At 31.2% G+C, this 21,430-nt stretch overlaps 2 protein-coding genes across 2 annotated transcripts; both read left to right on the top strand.

Moving 5' to 3' along the window:
- The first annotated feature begins 220 nt into the window (after positions 1–220).
- Positions 221–4,661, top strand: LOC113858218. The gene is made up of 5 exons (XM_027490744.1): positions 221–602; positions 705–2,053; positions 3,249–3,662; positions 3,922–4,148; positions 4,239–4,661. Exons 1-5 carry the CDS (start codon positions 433–435, stop codon positions 4,494–4,496), a joined length of 2,418 nt encoding a protein of 805 aa, XP_027346545.1. The 5' UTR covers positions 221–432; the 3' UTR covers positions 4,497–4,661.
- Positions 4,662–10,708: 6,047 nt separating this feature from the next.
- Positions 10,709–13,150, top strand: LOC113858003 (60S ribosomal protein L34-like). Its single transcript, XM_027490392.1, has 4 exons — positions 10,709–10,871; positions 10,962–11,041; positions 12,011–12,120; positions 12,217–13,150. Exons 1-4 carry the CDS (start codon positions 10,793–10,795, stop codon positions 12,308–12,310), a joined length of 363 nt encoding a protein of 120 aa, XP_027346193.1. The 5' UTR covers positions 10,709–10,792; the 3' UTR covers positions 12,311–13,150.
- The last annotated feature ends 8,280 nt before the right edge of the window (positions 13,151–21,430 follow it).

Below are 21,430 nucleotides of genomic sequence, written 5' to 3'. Positions count from 1 at the left end.
AAAGACCACCGACTGAGTCCAAATTAAGAAAAGCAAATAAGGCACACAAATAGCCTTGGAACCAAACCACACTTCACTCTCGCAAATCCCAGCATCTGAAACGTGTCAAGCAAATAGTGTACAAATGTACCACAGAACTGTTACATAAACTACAGACCGGTCGTACTACGATACCAATTTATTGTGCCAAATCGTCACGTTGTTTTCTTTCCTGGTACAAAATATATGCCTATTCTCGCATTTCTTGGTCCAAAAATCAAATTCAGCCCAGATATTATTCTGCCACTGATTTCGCTATGCACTAGTGAGGAGAGTTCACTGTCTCATAATGAATCTGTGATTCGGAAATCTTCCGCCTCTTTATTCTCCTTCATGTGGCATGGTTTTATATCTTGTGGAAATAAGAACTAAAACTTGGGAGGTTGAGCATTGATGGGTACCAGAAACCTTGTCATGCTCAAAACACATATTGATTCAATCAATTTATGTTTTCCTAATGTTTTTGTTTATGAAAACGTGCTTTGGGTCTTGACTTCTCTTTGGGTTCTCTTCTGCAATTATGTGCTCTATTCCTTGGGGTTGATACTCAGATACATCTTCAGGTTCGATGATTTTTCTCGTTTGGGTAATTGGTGTTAATTTTATTTTTCTTTTGGCTATGTATGCATAGAAAAAATGAATAATGATTTTTTTTTAAATTTCAGGTTTCAAGTAGAAGATAGGAAACATGAGCGTCTTGTTCTTCTAGCTACAGGTGATCAAACAAAGAGGAATCAATCTGAAGATTCTGATGTTGATGGACTCACACAAGAGCTGGGTAATTTGCTATTTCTCACCAGTGAAAATTTTCTTGTAGCAAGTGAAGAAAGAGAAGGAGAAACAGAGTTCTCGGATTCAGTGGAAATTGACTCTCAATCTGATAATCATCAACATGCTAAGAAAAGAGAAGAAGAAACAGATTGCTCTGTTTTAGAGGAGAAAGACTATGAAGAGCACGAAGAAGGTAAAAAAAGAGGAGAAACAGAGGAGTCTGTTTTCACAGAGAATATCCTAAAGGATGGTGAAGATATTGAGAAAATAGATAAAGATGAAGCAGATAGTTCTGTTTTCTTGGACGATGATTCCTATTTTCTCCACGATGACAAGAAGAAGTTAGAAGAAGAAGAAAAGATAGAAGATTCTTTTTTCACAGATACTCACTCTGATGCAACAAGTGGTTTGGTAGAAGAACCAAGGACCATGATTTTCACTTTCCTACAAAATTATAAAGTTGCAAATGTTTCTGATGATGCATTTTCCAGCACTGAAAATATTTGCAAAAGGGAACTTTCAGAGCATAATTTGGAGCAAGGCCTTGTGTCTCAACGAGAAGAAGAGGAAGAGCACTCTGTTCAAGAACAGAGAACTTCCACATCCAGTTCAACTTTTGGTGGAAGTGGTTTATCTGATGATAATTATTTTCTATATGATAATTCATTGTCATCTGACCTAGGGTCAGAATCATTTAACACAAACTTTGATGATTCGGTAACACGTCAAATTCGGGGTTCTAAACATTCTAGTGAAGGGTTTGATTCTGAAAGTCTTAAGACAATTAAAGATGAAAGAGTTGAAGACACAGAGGAAACTCAATTTTCATGTGATAGTGAAGTCTCACACAGTCTCAATTTTCATCTCGATGTGGACAATGGTGGTGAAGAGGAAGAAGGGTTCAACTTGGAGGAAACTAAAGAAACCACGTGGGAAGATAACTCAGATGAATCAGAATTTGATGAAGAAGATGAAGATGACTATGAGTGGGAGCATGATGAGTTAGTGGAACAACTGAAATTGGAGCTTAAAAATGCAAGACAAGGAGGACTTGCAACAATTTTAGAGGAAGAAGACGAGGAGTTAGGGTCTCCAAAAGTTGTTGAGGATCTAAAGCCACTAATATTTGAGGAGAAGATCAAATACAAGGATCACATTCTTGAAATTCAAAAGGTTTATAGGAGCTATGCTGAGAAAATAAGGAAGCTGGATGTCTTGAATTACCAGACCATGCATGCAATAGGTGAGAACCAAGTAAATTCACTTCATTTCTATGCTTAATACTTGCATTCATTTCATCTTGGATTAGGACAATTTTAATGTTATGGTCGTGTTTTAAGCATGTTATCCAGAGATCCTCACCTAAATACTTCCTTTGCTTTTTTATAAGATTATTTTGAGAAATTTGTTTTGATACTTTTACAAGACCTCCTCTAGAGTGTTGACTCCATTAGTTTTCGTTTTAACAAATAAATTTAGTACTATTTATTAAATAATTAATTTTTGTATTTATATGAAAGAAGTAGTAATAACTTCTATAAATCAGAAGTGATGTACTTAGCCTCACATTTCACAATACCTGATGAAGTTTCTTCGATAATAATTTCATAATATTTTGTCACGTACAATTTTTTTCTGAACTTTTGCCGCGTAAGATTGGAAGATTTAAATATTATTTTCTCATGATTCTTGGATACATATATGTTTAAATGGTGGGCCATTACCTTTTCAAAGCCCATCATATTTTGCTAATGCTATGCGTATCTTGTTTATTCTTGCAATCACAATGCCACGAAGAGTGGCAAGTTTGCATAAAAAAGTTTTCAATTCTATTCTCTACCAGTCTTTTTCATTTGTTTCATAAGTCTACCTTACACATTTACGTCCTTAAAAAATCAGTGATTGGGATCGGTTCTTCCATTTTCTATAGTGTAAAGTATTTAATCAAGATGTTGAAACCTTCCAATATTACTTTTCTACTTTGACTTTATTGGTTGCGAATATCATACTCTGACCAAAGAAAAGTTTTAAACAGTTTTTTAATATGTAAATTATGACACATAATAAGAAACTAATACATAATATTTTTTATTAAAAAATTATACTATTACCAATACATCAAATTATGTAATATCTTATAATTTTTAATAAAAAATTACTACATATATATATATATATTTAAAGAAAACAGCATACAAAAAATTATTTTGTATTTTTTAATATACTGTTTAAACTATTTGTGATAAGAACGTAGTTTTCGTTGAATTTCCACCGAAAAGTTTTGTACTATTTAGCACTGTTCTAAATTTTTATTGTATGTTTTTTAACACATTAGAAGAATGGTTATGAAAAATAGAAGCATTTATTCCTTTAGCGACAATCTTGTTTTCCATTTGTCATTGACTAAATCATCTACTTTACTGTGGAGTGTTATGTAGGTCTTCTTCAACTAAAAGACCCTCTAAACTTAATGTTAGTGCCAAAATATACCGTCCAAAGTGCGAAGCCTCAAATATCTCAAAATTTGTGGCCACGCAAAGCACCAAAGCACATATCTGACCCAATCTTGAAGATTGTCGATGAACTGCATAGAGATTTGGAATTGGTGTATGTTGGGCAGGTTTGCCTTTCTTGGGAAATCCTGTGTTGGCAACACAAAAAGGTTGAAGAGTTAAAACAATATGATTCGCAATGGCCTCGTAGGTATAATCTAGTGGCTGGTGAATTTCAACTTTTTCAAGTCCTCATGCAACGGTTTTTAGAGGATGAGCCATTCCAAGGTCCAAGGATTCAGAATTATGTCAAGAATCGTTGTGTCATACGCAATTTGCTCCAAGTTCCCGCCATTAAAGGTGAACAAAAATATTAATTTTACTATCATCACCTTTTAAAGTTAATTTTAAGCATACAAAAGTAATAGTTTTTCGTCTAATAAATATTTATTTTTAATAAAATTTATTAGTTTTAAGTGCTTAAAATCAGTTCTAGCGATTAATATTAATATTCTCCTAAAACAAATAACCATAATTTTGTTCTTGTACACATAGCATTGACCTAAAGTGAGATTTATACAATAGCTATAATTAACTTTGTTCTGATTGTTTTGCACAGATGATAATACGAAGGATAAGAAAATAATTAAGTGGGGTGAAGAGGATGCAATTGATAGTGAAAGGTTGACAGAGATCATCAAGGAATCCATGAGAGTGTTCTGGGAGTTCGTTAAAGCAGATAAAGATTATGGGAACATGATCCTTAAATCTCATCGTACTGAAATTGATGTCAAGGACCCAGCAATTTTAGATCTTCTTGGGAATGTTCGAACTCACCTACAAAAGGTTTCTTTATAGAAAAACTGACACATTTTTATTATGGTTACACTGTTACTTAGATCATTACGATTTACAATCTTGGGTTAAATGTTGCAGAAGGAGAGAAAGCTCAAGGACATAGTGAGGAGCGGGAATTGCCTAGTAAGGAAGTTTCAAAAGCACCATGAGGATCATATTCAACTTGGTCATGAGCAATTGCTAGCTCAAGTGGGATTGAAACTGGTTTCAAGGTTGGTACAAATGAAAAAATTGAGGAAGGAACAACTACTATGGTGTGATGAAAAATTGAACCAAATCAAATTTGTTGGTAGGAAGATCCATGTGGAGTCTTCTTTTTTGCTTTTTCCTTGTTGATGTAGAGATACTTGTTATTTCCTCGGAAAATTACGTAGTAGCATACACAAAAGCCATGCTCGTTACAAAAAGTCATACCGGAATACATCAAATTAAAGTTAACACATTGATGGAATGCTAATTCAAATTTTTGGGATCAAATATGTTTACATTTTAGTTTGTGTTGAGAGATGGCAGCCAGGATGAATTTACTTTAAGAGCTTATGCTTCTTCTTTTTTTTAATTTTATGGGCGTTAAATTAAATTATAACTTCTCATTACATATGTTAAGGTTATAAAATTTTGCATAATTTTAAAAATTGATGATATTTCATTGTATAATTTTATTTTGACATAAATATATTTTAAAATGTAAATAAATATTAATTATAAAATTACCTAGTTATGACCAAAAGTTGTGCATAATGATTCCGAAATTTCTGGATTATTATTTCTAGTATAAGGTTTGCTAAAAAATTTAAATGTTATTTTCTTACCTAAATGATAAGTTGAAATTCTGTCTTTTGAAATTTGAAGCGGGAAAAGAATTTTAATAAAAGGTGTTCCTAAAAAAATTATTTTTCAAATTTTTTAACAAGGAGAAAGTTTGTTTTTACCTTAAAACCTTGACTTTTGATAATAGCTTTAGATAATTTATAATTAATTTTAAGTTTTAAACCACTCGCAGTTTTGAATTTTTTAAAAGTTTTCTCAAAATATTTAGTAGGAATTAATCCTTCTAAAATACAATTTGAATCAGCACCTATATCAAAAAGTGCCAAAGTGTCAAGAAAAAAATCATCTATAATAATTCTGATATAGATATAAAAAATTTTATTTTTGACCTTGTTAATCAAATTCATGAAAATTTCTTCTGGGTTATCAAAATCAATTTTCTCAAAATCTTTTTTCTCATAGAGTTGTTCTTTTGCAACTTCATATTCATCATTATCTTCAAGTTGAGAAAGAATAACTTGATAAATTTGTTGTTGTTCTTTGATTTTACGAATCTTCCTTTTGAAATTGTTAATCTCAATCTAAAGATCTTGAATAGTGGTTTGTTTTATATTATAATTATTTTCTAATCTTTTGAAGATATTAGTCATATCAAACTTATTTGATGTGAAAAGTTCTTTTGGTTTCTGTTTTGTTTCCAAAACGTCTTTGAATTTATTAAGAAAGTTTTTTCTTTCTTGAGGATCAGAAATAGAATTGATAGCTTCAAAAAGAAGATATTGTTCTTTTGTTAAAACATTGATTTTTGAAATTTTATCACAATCAGAAGAAGACATTTGGTCATCTTGTTAAATTTGATTGATATCTTCACTTGATTCTTTCACAGAATCATCATCAGAGGATTCAATAAGAAGATTATTGATTTAATCCTCTATGGAAGGATCAAGGTAGATAACTAGATATTACTAATTTTCTTTTTGAGCCTACAGTATTTACTGATATGGTCGGGTTTACCACTTTACTACAGTTGTAACATGTTACACCTGTTCTCGGTTTTCTAGAAACATTTTTGGGGATGACTTCTTTCCCTATTTTTTTAGAGGGTTTTCTATTATACTTCCTTTTGTAAGGTTTCTTACTGGCTTCTACAGCTTCCTTCTTAGGAGTTTGTTTTTTCTTTTTGGTTGAACAAGGGAGTAGACCGAATTGTTTACAGAAAGACCCTAAATCTTTTTTATTCATGACTCTCTCCTTGGCTAGTTGTCTCTGAATCTTATCCTCTTGACAAACTTTTAGAGCTATTTTTGTGATAATAGTATAGAGTTAACCATAACTAAGACTATCATAAGGAATTTCTCCATTGACAGATTGATTTCTGAGTTTGCTTCTAACCAAATCTCCGAAAGATTTAGGAAGACCAATTAAGAATTTTTCTTTCCAAAAAGGTTGTTGGCGGTCTTCTGTAGTATAGACTTTGGAAAAAAAGATATCTTTATACCATTTATAGTTATCTAAGGTTCTACACTTAAAGTTGGATAATAACTCAGCAGATCTGTCTCTCCATAAAGATGGATCTCCTAGGAAATGTTGGAATATAGTGTATAGGAGGGTATACGCTGCATTAGGAAGCTGCTCATCATTATTAACAATGACTTTTCCCTTATCGTCGATTTTAACTACAGAGAGGATATTTTCTCTATTAGTTTCAGTGAGATAATTATCCCATTATCCTTTGAGTTGACTAGAAAATCTTGCAACTAAGATATGGACAATAGTATCTCCAGAATAATCATGGTTGGTATAATAGCCCATGACAACAATAGACATGTGTTGCAAAGTAGAAACAATGTTACACTCTAACTTACCATCTATGTTCCAAACATAGATGTCATTTAAATTAAAACTTTGGATATTATGATCATGACCTTCTTCTAATAATAGATCAGGAGCAGTGGCTTTAGTGTAATAAAGTTTAGAAGAAGATTTCAGTTCTTACTATTTGTATTCACTAGATTGATATTTAAGATATAATCTGTTTTAGAAAATTATTCTGAATCAGCTTTGCAAATGACATTGACAGTCTTAGAGAGAGACATAGTTTTTGGTCTAACACTAGACTCTTTAGAAGCTTAAGGAACGGTAGTAAGCATACTAGTGATTTTACTAAGTAACTCGTTCTAATTGTCTTCTAAGGCTTTTGACTTTTTTTTGTGCCTAAGCTCTAAGATTTTCTATTTGGTTTTGGCGCTAATCTTGAAAGGTTTGAAAAGTGATTTTTCTAGAGGAGCAGAAGAAGATGTTTCTTCTTCTTTCGGATTGCTAGCAGGGATCTTATCTCTACTGATCTTGTATCCTAAGACTTGAAGGTACTTATTAGCATAGTTGGCCTGTTCTATGAGGCCCTGAATATCACTAGAAGTGATAGGTTCATCTGTATTTTTGGTTTTAAATGGCGTTGCAATTACAGGATTGCCACTATAGTCTCTCAATTTAGGCAACTTGAATTGGGTTGAAGGAGAAAGATCACTTTGAACAATTTGTCCATCTTTGATCTACCAGGAAATCACATTAGCAGAGGATGTACTAATAATATCTTCTTGCCAAGGATAATCTAGATTGTTTTAAATGGTATAAACATGAAACCAATCAAAGAAATAAATGCTTTGTTTAACTTTTTCGAGAAATTTGTAAAATTACAAATTTCTTTTAGATATTGGATCTATTACTATCCTTGTAATTCTGGAAAAACCATTCTTTCTAAGGTTTCCATTCCTCATAATAAAAATCTTTCCTAAGGGTTTCCTTATCTATAACAAACTTATAAGACAATATCATAAGACTCATTAAGGGAGGAATAAGTTGGAGATTAGATACTCTGATTTTCTTCTTCCTTATCGGAGGTTTGGTAAACAGTTCTAGAAATATTGGAAGAAGTATCTAAACCTTGTAGGTTTATGTGAGATGGTTCATGAGCAACAGATCTAGGTATCTCAGATCTAAAGGTTTGAGATCTGGAAGAGAAGGATCTCCTCACAGATGCAAAATCATATTATTTGCTAAAAGTATCAATCCTAGAGGATAAAGAGTTTCTTCTATTGAAAGTTATCTCGACTTTTCCTGAATTATCCTGAGAAATATATTGAATTTGAGGGGCAGGCCTAGGAATACAGGGCGTAGCCTTGTCCATAACCCACTTCTCAGAGAGAATAACTTCATCTCATTTGATGATTCTAGGAAGAGAGACATTAGCCATTGTCATATCAGTGATAAACAAAATAGTCTCTCCTTTCTGAGACTTGGGAAGGACTCTGGATGCACAAAAATCCATGACCTTATACTGGATCCTATAGATAAGAGCTGCGACAATAGATCCCTCTTTCATGTTTAAACCATAAAAGCAAATATTGAGAAACAAAGAGTCTAGGATGTTAACATCCATGAGACTCATTGTCTTGTTATGAAAACAGTTGAAATAGATCGGTCCTTGGCCTAGATTGGTTTTTACTGTTCCTATAAGAGAATCTTCAAACTTATTGTGATGAACATCTCTGATACATATTAAGACAGCGACATCTATATCTATGTCTATTAAATGTTTAATTGCAACTTGAACACATCCTATATGGAGATATTTGTATTTTCTTTTGTGGTCATTGATCGAATGTTTCGACAGGAGGTGAAATTCCTCTCCTATGTCTTGACCTAGGGGAATATTATTTTCAACAGTCTTGATAATGTAATCAGAACTGTTTCTTTTGGTTTGTTCTTCAGGAACATATAATGTATCCCGAGGAATTTCTAAAATAGTCTGGTCATCCATGCTTTGATTGATCTCTTTGAAGCGAACTTTTTCATCGAAGAGATTATGTTTTGGGGTAATTTCAGGAGACTGTTTCTCTTGATAATTGAAGATAAGGTTTTTTTTGTTGGAGAGGAGGATGAAGAGCTGAAGCCGGAGCGAAGAGAGATTCGGGAGAAGGAGCGAAGAAGTTTAGACATCATAAAAATAAACCTCTTGTTCATCACCCTCATATGGTTCCATAAAAACATATATTGTTAGATCTTTTATAACTTTTTCTTTTAGATCTGATTATTTGTGGAGTTTTTTTTTTTAAAAACACAAATTTACAAAGATTGAAATATTTTTACCATAGCCACCAACTTCTTACATTCTTTTTTTTTCCTTTTGAATACAACATCATCGAATTAACCTTACTGCCATTAACACACACACGAGACTTACTGCTGTAGTCCTATTCAAAAGAAACTAAGAATTGTTATGCTTCCAGTAATGATATTTTGAAAAAATTAAATTGTACATCATAAATTGAAAATCCAGATCTAGATGAACATAGTTATATAAGATCCAACATATATATTGCTACTTTCCTATCAAGCTCTGATATTAGAGAACTCGAAGTGGATCAAGGAAGGAAAATAAAGACTGAAAGGAAAGTAGACAGAAGTAGAACTACTATTTTAAATGTAGAAAATATAAATGCAGCAATTTAAAACATTAAAAACTAGAACGACTGTAGAACCAACACAGATCTAGTAGAAGGAGAAGAGAAGAAAGCTGGACGACTGTAATCCGAACAGAACTAACTAAGAGAGAGAAGAGAGAAAATTGTATAGAAACAAGATTTTATTAAAACTGAAAAATATTACAGACAGTTCTAGCCTATCTGTAATTTTACAATCCATTTATATTTGCAGGTTTTGTAGTAGTATGCGCAAAAAACTCATAAAGCATAATCTATTTTAATAAATTCTTATGATACACACAGCAGTATGTAATAGCAAAGTCGATTAAAATTGACTTTTATAATGTACATATAATAATAAGCAGCATAATAGGTGATTCAGTGATATCACTAATAAAAGTCGATTAAAATTAATTGACTTCTTATTTACACAAAAATAAACTAAAATTGATTTCTATATAATTTATGTTAGGATATTTATGTAAATATTTTTAATTTAAGACATATACATAATATGTCATTGAATTTATTTTATTTATGTAAAAATCCTATAAGAAGATTATGTCGTGAATGATATTTATAGTAGCATATCTCATTATCTAGTTAGATATTTTTTAAGTTAATGAATGAATTTTACAATTTATATTATATATGCTTAGTGTTAAATAATACTATTAGTTGAAAAGTTCTTTTTTCATAATTTAAAATGAATTTAGGGGTGCTGAAAAAATGATTTAAATTATTCTAAAATGATAAATTAATTTTTTAAAAAATAAATGAATAAAATACTAACCAAAATTTAAAAAAATTATACGGCTTGATTTAATTAATTTTATTATGTTAAAAATCAAAATGAACTGGAAACATGAAATTTATGTTAATTTTCTCATTTTGTCCTTACATGAACACTAACTTAAAAAAATTATTTAATTCTTATATTTTAAGAAAAATTAAAATCACTTTAAATATTTAATAAAAAATAATCATTAAATATTTTCTATTAAGGAATTGAAATAATTAATCTAACCAAAACTATAAAAAATTAATTTAATTTTAATATTGCTTTTGAATTAATCTAAATTAAATTAAGCGAGTTCATAATATACTTGTTCCAGTAGAAAGATTAATGGAGAATTATAACCTGCCCTTTAACTCTGCAGTGCACGTGTCACATTTATAACCGTCCAATGCCAATGAAGGCGAAGGCGATGGCGATGATGTTGTAAGTGCCCTCTGATTTAGGGCTTGCTGAATCTCTCCTTTTACACATATATATAATATATATATATACATCAGCCAAACATTTAGGTTTTTCTTCTTCTCTGTTTATTTGTCGTGGAAAAGTAACCCTAGTCTTCAGAAGCTGTTCGGAAAAACATGGTGCAGCGTCTCACTTACCGCAAGCGCCATAGCTATGCCACTAAATCCAACCAGCACAGGGTCGTTAAAACCCCCGGTAAACTCTCTCCCCATGCTTCATGCTGTCGTTTATTAACCACTACGACTCGTCGTTTTGTAATGTGGGGTGTTTTTTTATTGAATGCAGGTGGCAAGCTCGTTTATCAGAGTACTAAGAAGAGAGCTAGTGGACCCAAATGCCCTGTTACTGGAAAGAGGATTCAAGGGGTATGCATTGCATTTTCTTCTCATTTTTATTTGTATTTTTTCAATTTGGTTTTTATAATTATTTTTCTTTTTAAGCTGTTGTGCCAGCGGCACAACATTTGAGTTAATTAGGAATAATATTTAGAAAGTAAATATGTTTGTGAGAGTTTGGTTTGGTCTTGTGTCTTTCTTTATTGTAATCGAGTTTAAAATTGTTAATGTGCGTGTCAGAAGGTGCGTGATTTAGTAATGAATGGTGCTAGCATTAGAAGAAGAAAACATCAAGTGTCTGGGGATGGTTTGGTTTGAGAATATATATTTCATTTTAAATAGAAAATTTTCACTTTATTTTCATTTTGTTTTGTACAAGAAATACTAGTGAGAGTAATGAAAAAAATTTTCTGCTCTTTCTCTATGCAAATGTTTGAAAACATTAAATAAAGTGAAAATAAGTTGTCTTTTTTATAGTTAAAAGTGAAATTAGGAAACTTTTCTCACACCAAGCGATCCCTTGATTATTCTGTGTTGCTTTTTCGTACAAAATAAGACCCACATTAATTCATTGTAAAAGTTAACGATTACAATGCTCAATTTGCAAAGCTCTAAGCTGCTTACTGTTAAGACTCCCAAAGAACGACAAATAGTTTTTCTTAACAATGTGACTATGTCACGCCCTTTGGCATGATAGCATCGCAGGAAGCAAGCGAGATGGTATTTCGGAGGTTATATTACTGTTATCAGAAAAAGGACTTTCTTATGTGCCACAAGAGACACTACCTCTCTGGTGCCTTTGAGCCTTAGGCATAGCTTTTGGTGCCTTTGACTACCCTGTTTTCTATCCTAAATCATGTCCGTCAGTGATTGTTCTATTTGAATTTGTTAATGTTTCTGCACCAGTTGTTACTTTTGCATTTTGTTGTCCCTATTGCTGTGTTGGAAGATTCCACTGTATGAATGATTTGAGATTTATCAGTGGTTCTTAATTTACAGATTCCACATTTAAGGCCAGCTGAATACAAGAGATCTAGGTTACCCAGGAACCGAAGGACTGTGAATCGTGCATATGGTGGAGTGTTGTCTGGAGGAGCTGTTAGAGAAAGGTTTGTTTTTCTCAACTTTCTTGGTCTACATGACGTATAATTTTCATTGTGTAAATAGATGGAGGACCTTGTTTAATTTTGTCTCTGGTTCTGTAGAATTATTCGAGCTTTCTTGGTTGAAGAGCAAAAGATTGTCAAAAAGGTCTTGAAGATCCAAAAGGCAGAGGAAAAACAAGCTTTGAAGGGCTGAGTTTTGAGAAAAGGGATAAAGAACTTTTTGGGAGATTTTAGGTTTGAGTGATTTTAGTAAAGCACGAAATTTGTTAGAGCTGTTTCCATGTCATGTTAATTTTGTGTTTATTTGGCTTCTTTAAAATCTTCTAGTGCAACTGTTAACTTTGTCGACAACTCCATTATGATACAGTTTTGTGTGTTGATTCTCTCATGCTGGATTATTAATTTTCACTGTCGGTGTATTTGTACTTTGCTCATGATCTTGTTGCAGTTGGAATATCTCTACTTTCTCAATGCAGTTTTACTGAAGGAGCATTGGTTTTGTAGCTAGAAAGGACAAGCAAGCTGTTGAATAGTATTGGTTTTTGAGAAGCCCAAGAGCTAACGTCATGGCTTGTTTGGACCACTTTAGATAAGCAGATTTTGTGGCATAAGAATGATTAATTTTGTTGAGGGAATGAATCAAGTCATTCTGTGTTGGGAGCCAACCTTTTGGATGAAGAAACCACTGGTATTAAAGTGACATTTGTTTGAAATCTACTGCATCTTCTGCTCAATAGTTTTCTTTTTCTGCTATACCCATTAAATATTATTTACCGTTAGTGATTTGGTTGGTTGAATCAGCCGTACCCAAAGTGGGTATGCTTATGGTTTAAAAGTTATTTTGTGTAATCATCTCTCTATACAAGATTCCGCTGGTTTTAAGCAGCCGGAACCATAACCCGGAGGTTTCACTGGTTCAATCACTCCTGACTTTTAAAATATTTTATGAAGCAATCTATTTGAGTATGTTTAATTTTCTGATCAACAGTGGTATAAAAAATTCCACGACTATGGATATGTTACTGTTTTGTGGACTATTTTATTTGTCAAGTAGTTGTATACTTGTATACTGCCATTAAATCAGTATCTCCAATTTTATTAGGTTCATCACGTGGCAGAGATAAAAACCTAAGATGTATTCTGATTAGGTGACTGGTCACGTATTTTACTAATGAAAGAATTTTCATACTGTAAATTTGTCATTTTAAAGGAAAATTACCTTGTTGATCATATTGGCAATTTTGTTTCCTACTTTTTAGGAACTGAGTTTGTGTATGTAGTCCATTTTTCATGCTACATTCAATCCCATTATCTATGTTCTGATTTGCAATGACTAGAGATTAGCATTTTTGTTTTGATTTTAATTTTTCTTTCGCATATATGCATAAGCATGTCTTGTTACATGTTTAGAATGGTTAGACAACACATTTGGAATCCAAACCTTCAATATGCCTGTGCTTTGCTTGTTCCTTTTGATTGGAGAGTTTAAATTTTTTTGTTTTTTTAGAACGTGAATCTTGTGTGATTTGACCCTGCTAATGAATAGTGTTATTTTGTGTTCAATATGTGCTAAAACAAATTGGGTTTCAAGTATTGACGCATCTGACAATTTATATAATTGGACATCAATTAAGAGTGTTGCAGTGTCAAATTTATAGTTGGGCATCAATTAAGAGTGTTGCAGTGGTTAGTTGTGTTTTATATATAACACGACGCAGTTTCGAACCTTCATGTTTTACATGATGAGGCTATATTCTTTTGCTTTGTAGATTATTCTCTTTTAAAGTCATATATAATGTGTTTACTAGTTTTTCTTGTATGAGACTTTTGTATGATCTACTTAACATAAAATTGTATATTTATTTTATTATTTTGGATATATTGATGCAATTTTATGTATTATTACCTATTTTGTTTGATGTTAACGCAAACATTTGGTTTTTTAGAGAAAATTAATGTTTAGTAACAAATATAATTTTAATAAATTAGAGAGTAGTTATATCTTTAATTGATTAGAATCATATATAATTTTAAGGTTATATTGAAAATATTAGTTGTAATTAATTATATATAATGTGATAAAATTTATTCACAATAATTTTATTACATTTGTATTATTAATTAAGAATAAATATTGAATTATATTTCTTAATTTACTTATAGGAATTAAGAAAAGAATCATAATGTTATAGTTTTGTCATATGATAAGTTCGAGTAAGACTTTAGTCTAGAGGCAAATATTTATAAATTAAGACATGTTTGCATTATCAAAGTATGACATTTATTTTAACTTTAAATTATGGTGATAAACATGTATTTTGAACTTAGTTTTCCAATTTATGAATAATTTTGATATTAAGTGTGGTGTTCTTGAGTTAAAGGGTGAGAATCATAAGATTTGGAAAGAAAGAATTCTTCATTTGAGTTAGATGAATATTGATTATGCTATTAGAAAGAAAGAATCACTGGCAATGAAGTTGATCTTTATGAAAAGTGAGAGAGATTTAATTCATTTTATGTGCCTTAGACTTTAAAAAAGACTAATGTTTTTGCTGTTTTATCGATTAACTAGATAATGTTATAGATTTATTGAAGGCTATAGATGAGCGATTCACTACATTTGACAAATCCTTTCCTAGTATTCTTGTAATGTAATTTTCATTCATGAAACTCGTTTGGATTAGAGGAGTGTGATTATATTTATAGTAGTCAATAGTGCCTATAGCAGCCACTATCGCGGTGGCACGGCGACCCTGTAGCGTCGTGTTTTACTATAGCAGCGGTAGCGCTGCAAATCGCGGCCAAAAATTGTGGAAATAGCGGCTGGAGTGGCTGCTATGCCATCTAAAATTTGATTCTGCCCTTTGTTACCGTTGGGCCCGGGGGGCAATCTTGGAATTTTGCCTCCTTTTTATTTCTGCATCTTCTTCTTCCTTATACAAAACTTTAGCCTCCCTCAAGTTACATCTCAACTCTTTCTACAGCTCTCCACTCAGCTCTCCTCTGTTCTCTGTTTTACAAGTTATTCATCAAGATAATGAAACAATATTAAGGAGATTTATTAGAATGAGAAAGTTAGCAATTTCTAGTGATTATGTAGTGTAACTACAAGTAGACTATAATGTTAGAGTTGAAAATGATCCTAAAATGTTTTTACATGTCATAAGTTTTAAGTAATTGAATTTATGGTACAATGTTATGAAAGATGAGATGAATTCTATGACATCTAACAAAGTTTGAAATTCCATTGAATTTCCTAATGGTGTAAAGGCTATTGGATGTAGATAGGTCTTTAAAATAAAGAAAGATACCCAAGGTAATATTAAAAGACATAAGACAAGACTTGTTGCCAAATAGTTCACTCAAATAGAAGAAATTAATAATAGGAAAAAAAAAGTGAGAGAGAGAAAAGAAATTAATTATAAGGAGACATTTTCTTCTGTGTCTAAGAAAAATTCTCTTCGAGTAATTATGACATTAATAGCTCATTTTGATCTTGAGTTACATCAAATGAATATGAAAACATTCTTCAATTGTGGTCTAAAAGAAGAGGTTTACATGAGACAATTTGAAGGATCTTTCTCTAGTGATGGTGGGCATTTAGTCTGTAGGCTTAATAAATTTGTATATAGATTAAAACAAGGATTAAAACAAGTTTTCCGTCAATAATATTTAAAATTTCATGAAGTTATATCTTTATTTGGTTTTAAAGAAAATTTTATGGATCAATGTATATATCTAAAGGCTATAAGGGGTAACATTTGTTTTTTTGTTTTGTACATGGATAATATTTTGCTTGTAGCTAATGATAAATGTATGTTATATGAGGTGAAACAATTTCTTTTAAAGAACTTTGATATGAATGATATGATGAGACATATTATTGCATAGACATTAAGATTTATAGAGAAATATCTTGAGACATTTTGGATTTGTCTCAAGAGACCTATATCAATAAGATTTTAAAAAGGTTTAACATAAAAGACTATTTATCAAATGTAGCTCCCATTGTGAAGGGTGGTAAACTTGAATTGAGTTAATGTCCGAAAAATGACTTTGAGCAAAAACATATGAAAAATATTCCATATACTTTAGTTGTTAGAATTTTCTTGTATGCTTAAGTTTGTACTAAACTTGACATTGCATTTGTAGTTGAAGTTTTGGAAAGATATCAAATTAATTCAAGTGTTGATCATTTAAAAGTTACAAAGAAGGTAATGATATCTTTAAAGAACAAAGGATCAGTGTTGTTAAATGGCGGCCATGGCAGAATTCGGTGGCAGTTTTTGACCCCACCGTTACAGCGTTACCGTTTTCTGGCATTTTTTAATGGTGGCGCCATGGCAGCCGTTACCGCCACTGCCATGGCGGAAAATGTAAAACAATGGCGTTTTTGTGGGAAAAATTGAGTTGGGCCATTGATTGGACCTGCTCCAAAAAGATAATTCATGAGCCCAAACCCTAAATCACATTTTCTTCCTTTCTTCATTGTTGTTGTGCCATTGTGGAGCGTCGGCAGGCTATTGTGCTGCTGTGGAGCAGCAGTCTGCCACCTGCTGCTGCTGTGAAGTATTTCTTCGCAGAGGTTAAGCCCTAGGTGTAGTGTCTTGGTGTGGGTGTTAAAGTGTAATAGAGAAAGAGAGCAAAATTCTAATGTTGCCCTTGTTTTATGTATTTTAGGGTTTTTTAAGGGCAAAATAGATAGCGAAAATTCCAATCTTGCCCTTGCTTTATGTATTTTAGGGTTTTTTAAGGGAAAAATAGACTTTTTCCACTTAAAATTTTTACCTTCTCTTCTCAAGCGGTAAATTTTCTGAAGGGTAAAATATTTAGGGTTCTCTACACTGTTTTTCTTCCTTCTTCTCTAAAGCCAATTTCTCCTTCATCTCCTTCACCATTTTTGTCGGAGAAGACATTCTTTTCGGCTATTTTCCGGCAACTGAGTGGAAGGCCCTATTTTCCGATGTCCATTTTCTATTGTGTCTCTGGGCTCTGCCCCTCTTTCTTAGTTTTTTCCTCTCCTATTTTTTTTTTTTTCAGTTCTGTTTTTCCCTCTCCCACCCTATTTTACTCCCATTTTTTTTGTTTTTTCTTATTATTTTGTTTTCTTGATTCTATTTTTCTGTTTTCACTTCCAAGTTTCCTTCTCCATATTTATTTTAATTCTCTACTTTTCTGTTATAACTTCAGCATTTTATTCCCTCTTTCTTAGTTTTTCCCTCTCATTTTTTTTTAAGTTTTGTTTTTCCCTCTCCCATTCTGTTTTACTCCCATTTTTTTCGTTTTTCCTTATTATTTTGTTTTCTTTGATTCTATTTTTCTGTTTTCACTTCCAAATTTCCTTCTCCATATTTATTTTAATTATCTACTTTCCTATTATAACTTCAGTTTTTTTTCACTATTGTACAACCATTTTATTCTTTTTTTCTCAACCTTTTTATATGTAGTTAGTTTTTTAGTTTATATCACATTTTGCAATATATATATATATATGACCGCCATAACCTGCCATGGCATCTGCCATAATTTTATAGCAGTTTTTTTGTTTTCCGCCATGACCCACTATCAGCCATTGATAATATTGCAAAGGATTATATGTTCATGTACAAAAGAACTGGTGGTTTGGAGGTGATAGACTATTTTGATTTAGACTTTACTGACTGACTGCATTGATATTAGAAAATCTATATTTTTATGTTAGCTTGTGGAGTTGTATCTAGACCTTGACTGTTACTTCTATTATAGAGGCTAAGTTTGACCTTGACTGTTACTTCTACTATAGAGGCTAAGTTTCATTTCTTATCTTGAGACTATCTTACATGATGTATGGTTGAAGAGTTTTCTATATGGGCTAAGAATTGTGTACTTTATTTCTAGTTGTTGATGTTGTATTGTGATATCTTTTCTATTGCAATTTTCATGGCTAATAATAAGAGTGGAAGTCAAAGTAAGTACATTGATGTTAAATATTTAGCCATAAAAAAACGTATTAAGATAAAGAAAGAAGTTTTTGAGCACATTAGAATTGAATTGATGATTGTTGACCTTCTGATTAAAGACATTCTACTAAAAAATTTTAAGGATCATATAGCACGAATAAGACTTGTGGTTTGTTCATTAAGTTAAAAGTTAGTGTTGAGAGACATGATATATTATAATACATGTGATATAATATTTACTATTAGATGGCTTGCCACCATTATTTATATATTTAGTTTCTTGTTAGGATTGATAATGCGATGAATGGACTAAGTGGGAGAATATTTATTTGGTTTCTTATTTTTCAGGAATGTAGTTTGTGTACATGGTCCATTTTTCATGTTATATTCAATCTCTTTATCCACGTTTTAATTTTGTGTAGATTTTGCGGTTCTCCACAAAGTTTCCATGTTTTGAACTTTATAATAGATAAAGCTCTATAAATATCTCTATTACAGGTCACTAAATATGCTTCTCTCTTCAAAAAACAACAATATCACGTTTAAGTGAGTGAGCATTTAGAAAAATTGAAACCGTACTGGTCAGAGAGGGATGTGAGTTGATTAATAATAACTAGGAGTAAGCTTTTTTGTTTTGATTTTAATTTTACTTTTGCATATATGCATGTCTTTAACATGTTTAGACCATTTAGACATATACCACACAGATCATGAGCATATCATAATGTCTAACATCTTATGGTAATGTGTAAGCTTGAAGGGTTTGATGTCTTGTCTAAAATTTTTCCTTCACAGTTTCTGATTTTAGAATGGAAGCAACGGAAGAGGATGCCAACATCAATCTCCTAGTTTTATGAAGAGTATTTCTTTTCCATCCCACAAGTCTCTTGTAAATTTTGTCAACAGTAAAATCTAAAAGATTGCTCAATGCAAGAAGTGAAAAAGATAGATGACATTTGATTTTATTTTTTTTTTGGAAATAATTTTTGAAGTTCAAAGCTTTAGATTTCGGAAGATTCACATTCAATTCTGAAGCCTTGCAAAATTTAACCAAAACATTAAAGATAATCTTCACGAAAAAGTTCTTACCTTTGGGAAGAAAACATCATCTAGAAAAAAATAGATGTGAAACTCATTTTTTGTATTGTAGTATTCATATGAAGTCATATTTTTACTTGAAACTTCCTTATTCAAGGCAAGCACTAGTTTTTTCTCACAAAAAATAGTTTGGTAAAGTGAAATAAGATTTCCTTGAAATAAATCTCTCCAAAGGAGATAAACGAAGCAATTTGACATAATTATAATAAGGCTAAAAGAATCACTTAATTACTTAAAATTTATCGAAGTCAAGTACTTTGTAAGGTTTCATACCTTGTGAGATAGGAAAGACTTAATTTTCAGCTTGACTTTCAGAATTTCACCATCTTCACGCTTAGAGCCGTTAGGTAATTCAATAGTATACATCTTTTTCATTTTCTCTCTAATAATGGTCTAAAAATGAAAAATGGCACACTTTTTTATTCCCAAATTTCATCCATTTCTCTGTTATAAATTCTTGTATAAAAATCATTGCTTTAGAATATTTTTATATTTAGACGGAAGATTAAAAGAGAGAAAAAATGTTGCTTTATGTATCTCTGAAAATCTCTTGGATGTAAGGTGTTTACATATTGGATTGAATCGATGTTATTTGATTCAATCATAAAATTATAATAGTATTCAGTTTGGATTAATTTAAAGGAAAAATAGAATCTAATTTAATTTGATCCAATAAAATATAGTTTAAATTAAATTGAATAATTTGATTTTTAACACTTTTATTTTAATTTAGTTAAATAATGATAAATAAATCATTTTATTATTTTTTTCACTTTTTTTAAATAGAGTTAATTTTTGTATATAAAATTTAAATAAAAATATGATATACAAGAATAATTTTAATAAGATATACTCGTAAAAGAATAAATAAAATGTTAAATTTATGATATGAGTTCATGCGTTTGCGTATTTTTAATTATATTATAAAAAACTTTCTTGTTAAAATAGAAGAATAACTTTTCTCAAACTTTATGCAAAGTCCGACAAATATTACTAACATAATTTGTCCAAATGCTTACCGCCTCTTACTTTTAATTTAACATACAGATCAATAAAATTTAATGTTTATAAATAATTATTATGTAAAACAATTCTGGTTAAAAGTATTCATAAAGTTTTATATTTATATATATAGAAATAAGTTTACTAGTTACAAATGATATTTTATTTTTATTTTTTTAAGCAAAAAAATGATGTATATTTTTTATTTAGATTCTCTCTGGCGAGAACTAAACCTCCGTTTCAAATTTGCTTGAGCAACATTGGTTTCTCTCGAGGAAAAAATTGGAAAGTTTCATATACTTCTCCTTCTTCAACCCCATTTTTCAGTATTTTGTACATCAGCAAAATATAAATACCTACACACTTCCATAGTTTCATTCACATTGTCTAAACATGATTCAATGCCAAACAAAGAAACCTTCACGCCTTAAGAAGTCAGCCTAATAATTTTATGATTGCTAAAATCCCTTCCTTTCAACATTCCTTACCTCCTCCTCTGCCACTTGAAATTCATTTTAGAAAATTTATAGTCACGTGATTTTAAATCATACACTTGATGAATCTCAACTATATATACAGTTTCGCCAAGTAGCTTTTGTTGCTTTATCAAACATGGGTTGCTCATTGAGTATAAGAAGTAAAGGATAAGAGGGGGCTCCACGTTAAAACTTAAAACCATCATGGCACGTTAAATAGCTTTGCAACTCTAACAAACAAACCTTCAAGGCTTTAAACTCTCACTGTCCATCTAATGTGAGCGAAACCCAAGAAAGGAAGTAGAAGAATTGATATTCATTTGTTCACTTGTTCAGAGAAACATCAAATGTATTTTAACCAACCAGTCCTACTCCCAATAAATCAAGCCAGATTTGTACTTTGATAGCCTAATAAAGCTAAGCAAAAGTAGAAGAGACAAGGGCAGAGCTACTTGCAATCAAGTCCAAGCTCTCTGTTCTTGGGTTCAATAATTTCTAGAATTTTATTTATCGGTTCTAACGGGTATTCAAGAGTGTTCATAACCTAGAGTCTGCCTATGTAATCATGTATATTTGCATGCACGGAACCCCTTTATGCTATTATTGCTTAAACAAAGATTGCAGATTTTGTTTCAAGAATAAATCCTCATTTTGGTCCCCAAAAGATTTTGAGTTTGACATTTTAGTTTTTGAAAAATAAAAAATATCATGTTAGTCTTTAACTTTTATCTCTGTAGTTTATTTTAGTCTTTAAAAGTAGACTCTATTAATAAATAGTAACGAAAAGCTAATATGTTA

The sequence above is a fragment of the Abrus precatorius genome, unplaced genomic scaffold, assembly GCF_003935025.1.
Source record: "Abrus precatorius isolate BTA unplaced genomic scaffold, Abrus_2018 Scaffold2, whole genome shotgun sequence".
NCBI lineage: Eukaryota > Viridiplantae > Streptophyta > Magnoliopsida > Fabales > Fabaceae > Abrus > Abrus precatorius.
This window is presented reverse-complemented; position numbering and strand designations above follow the sequence as displayed.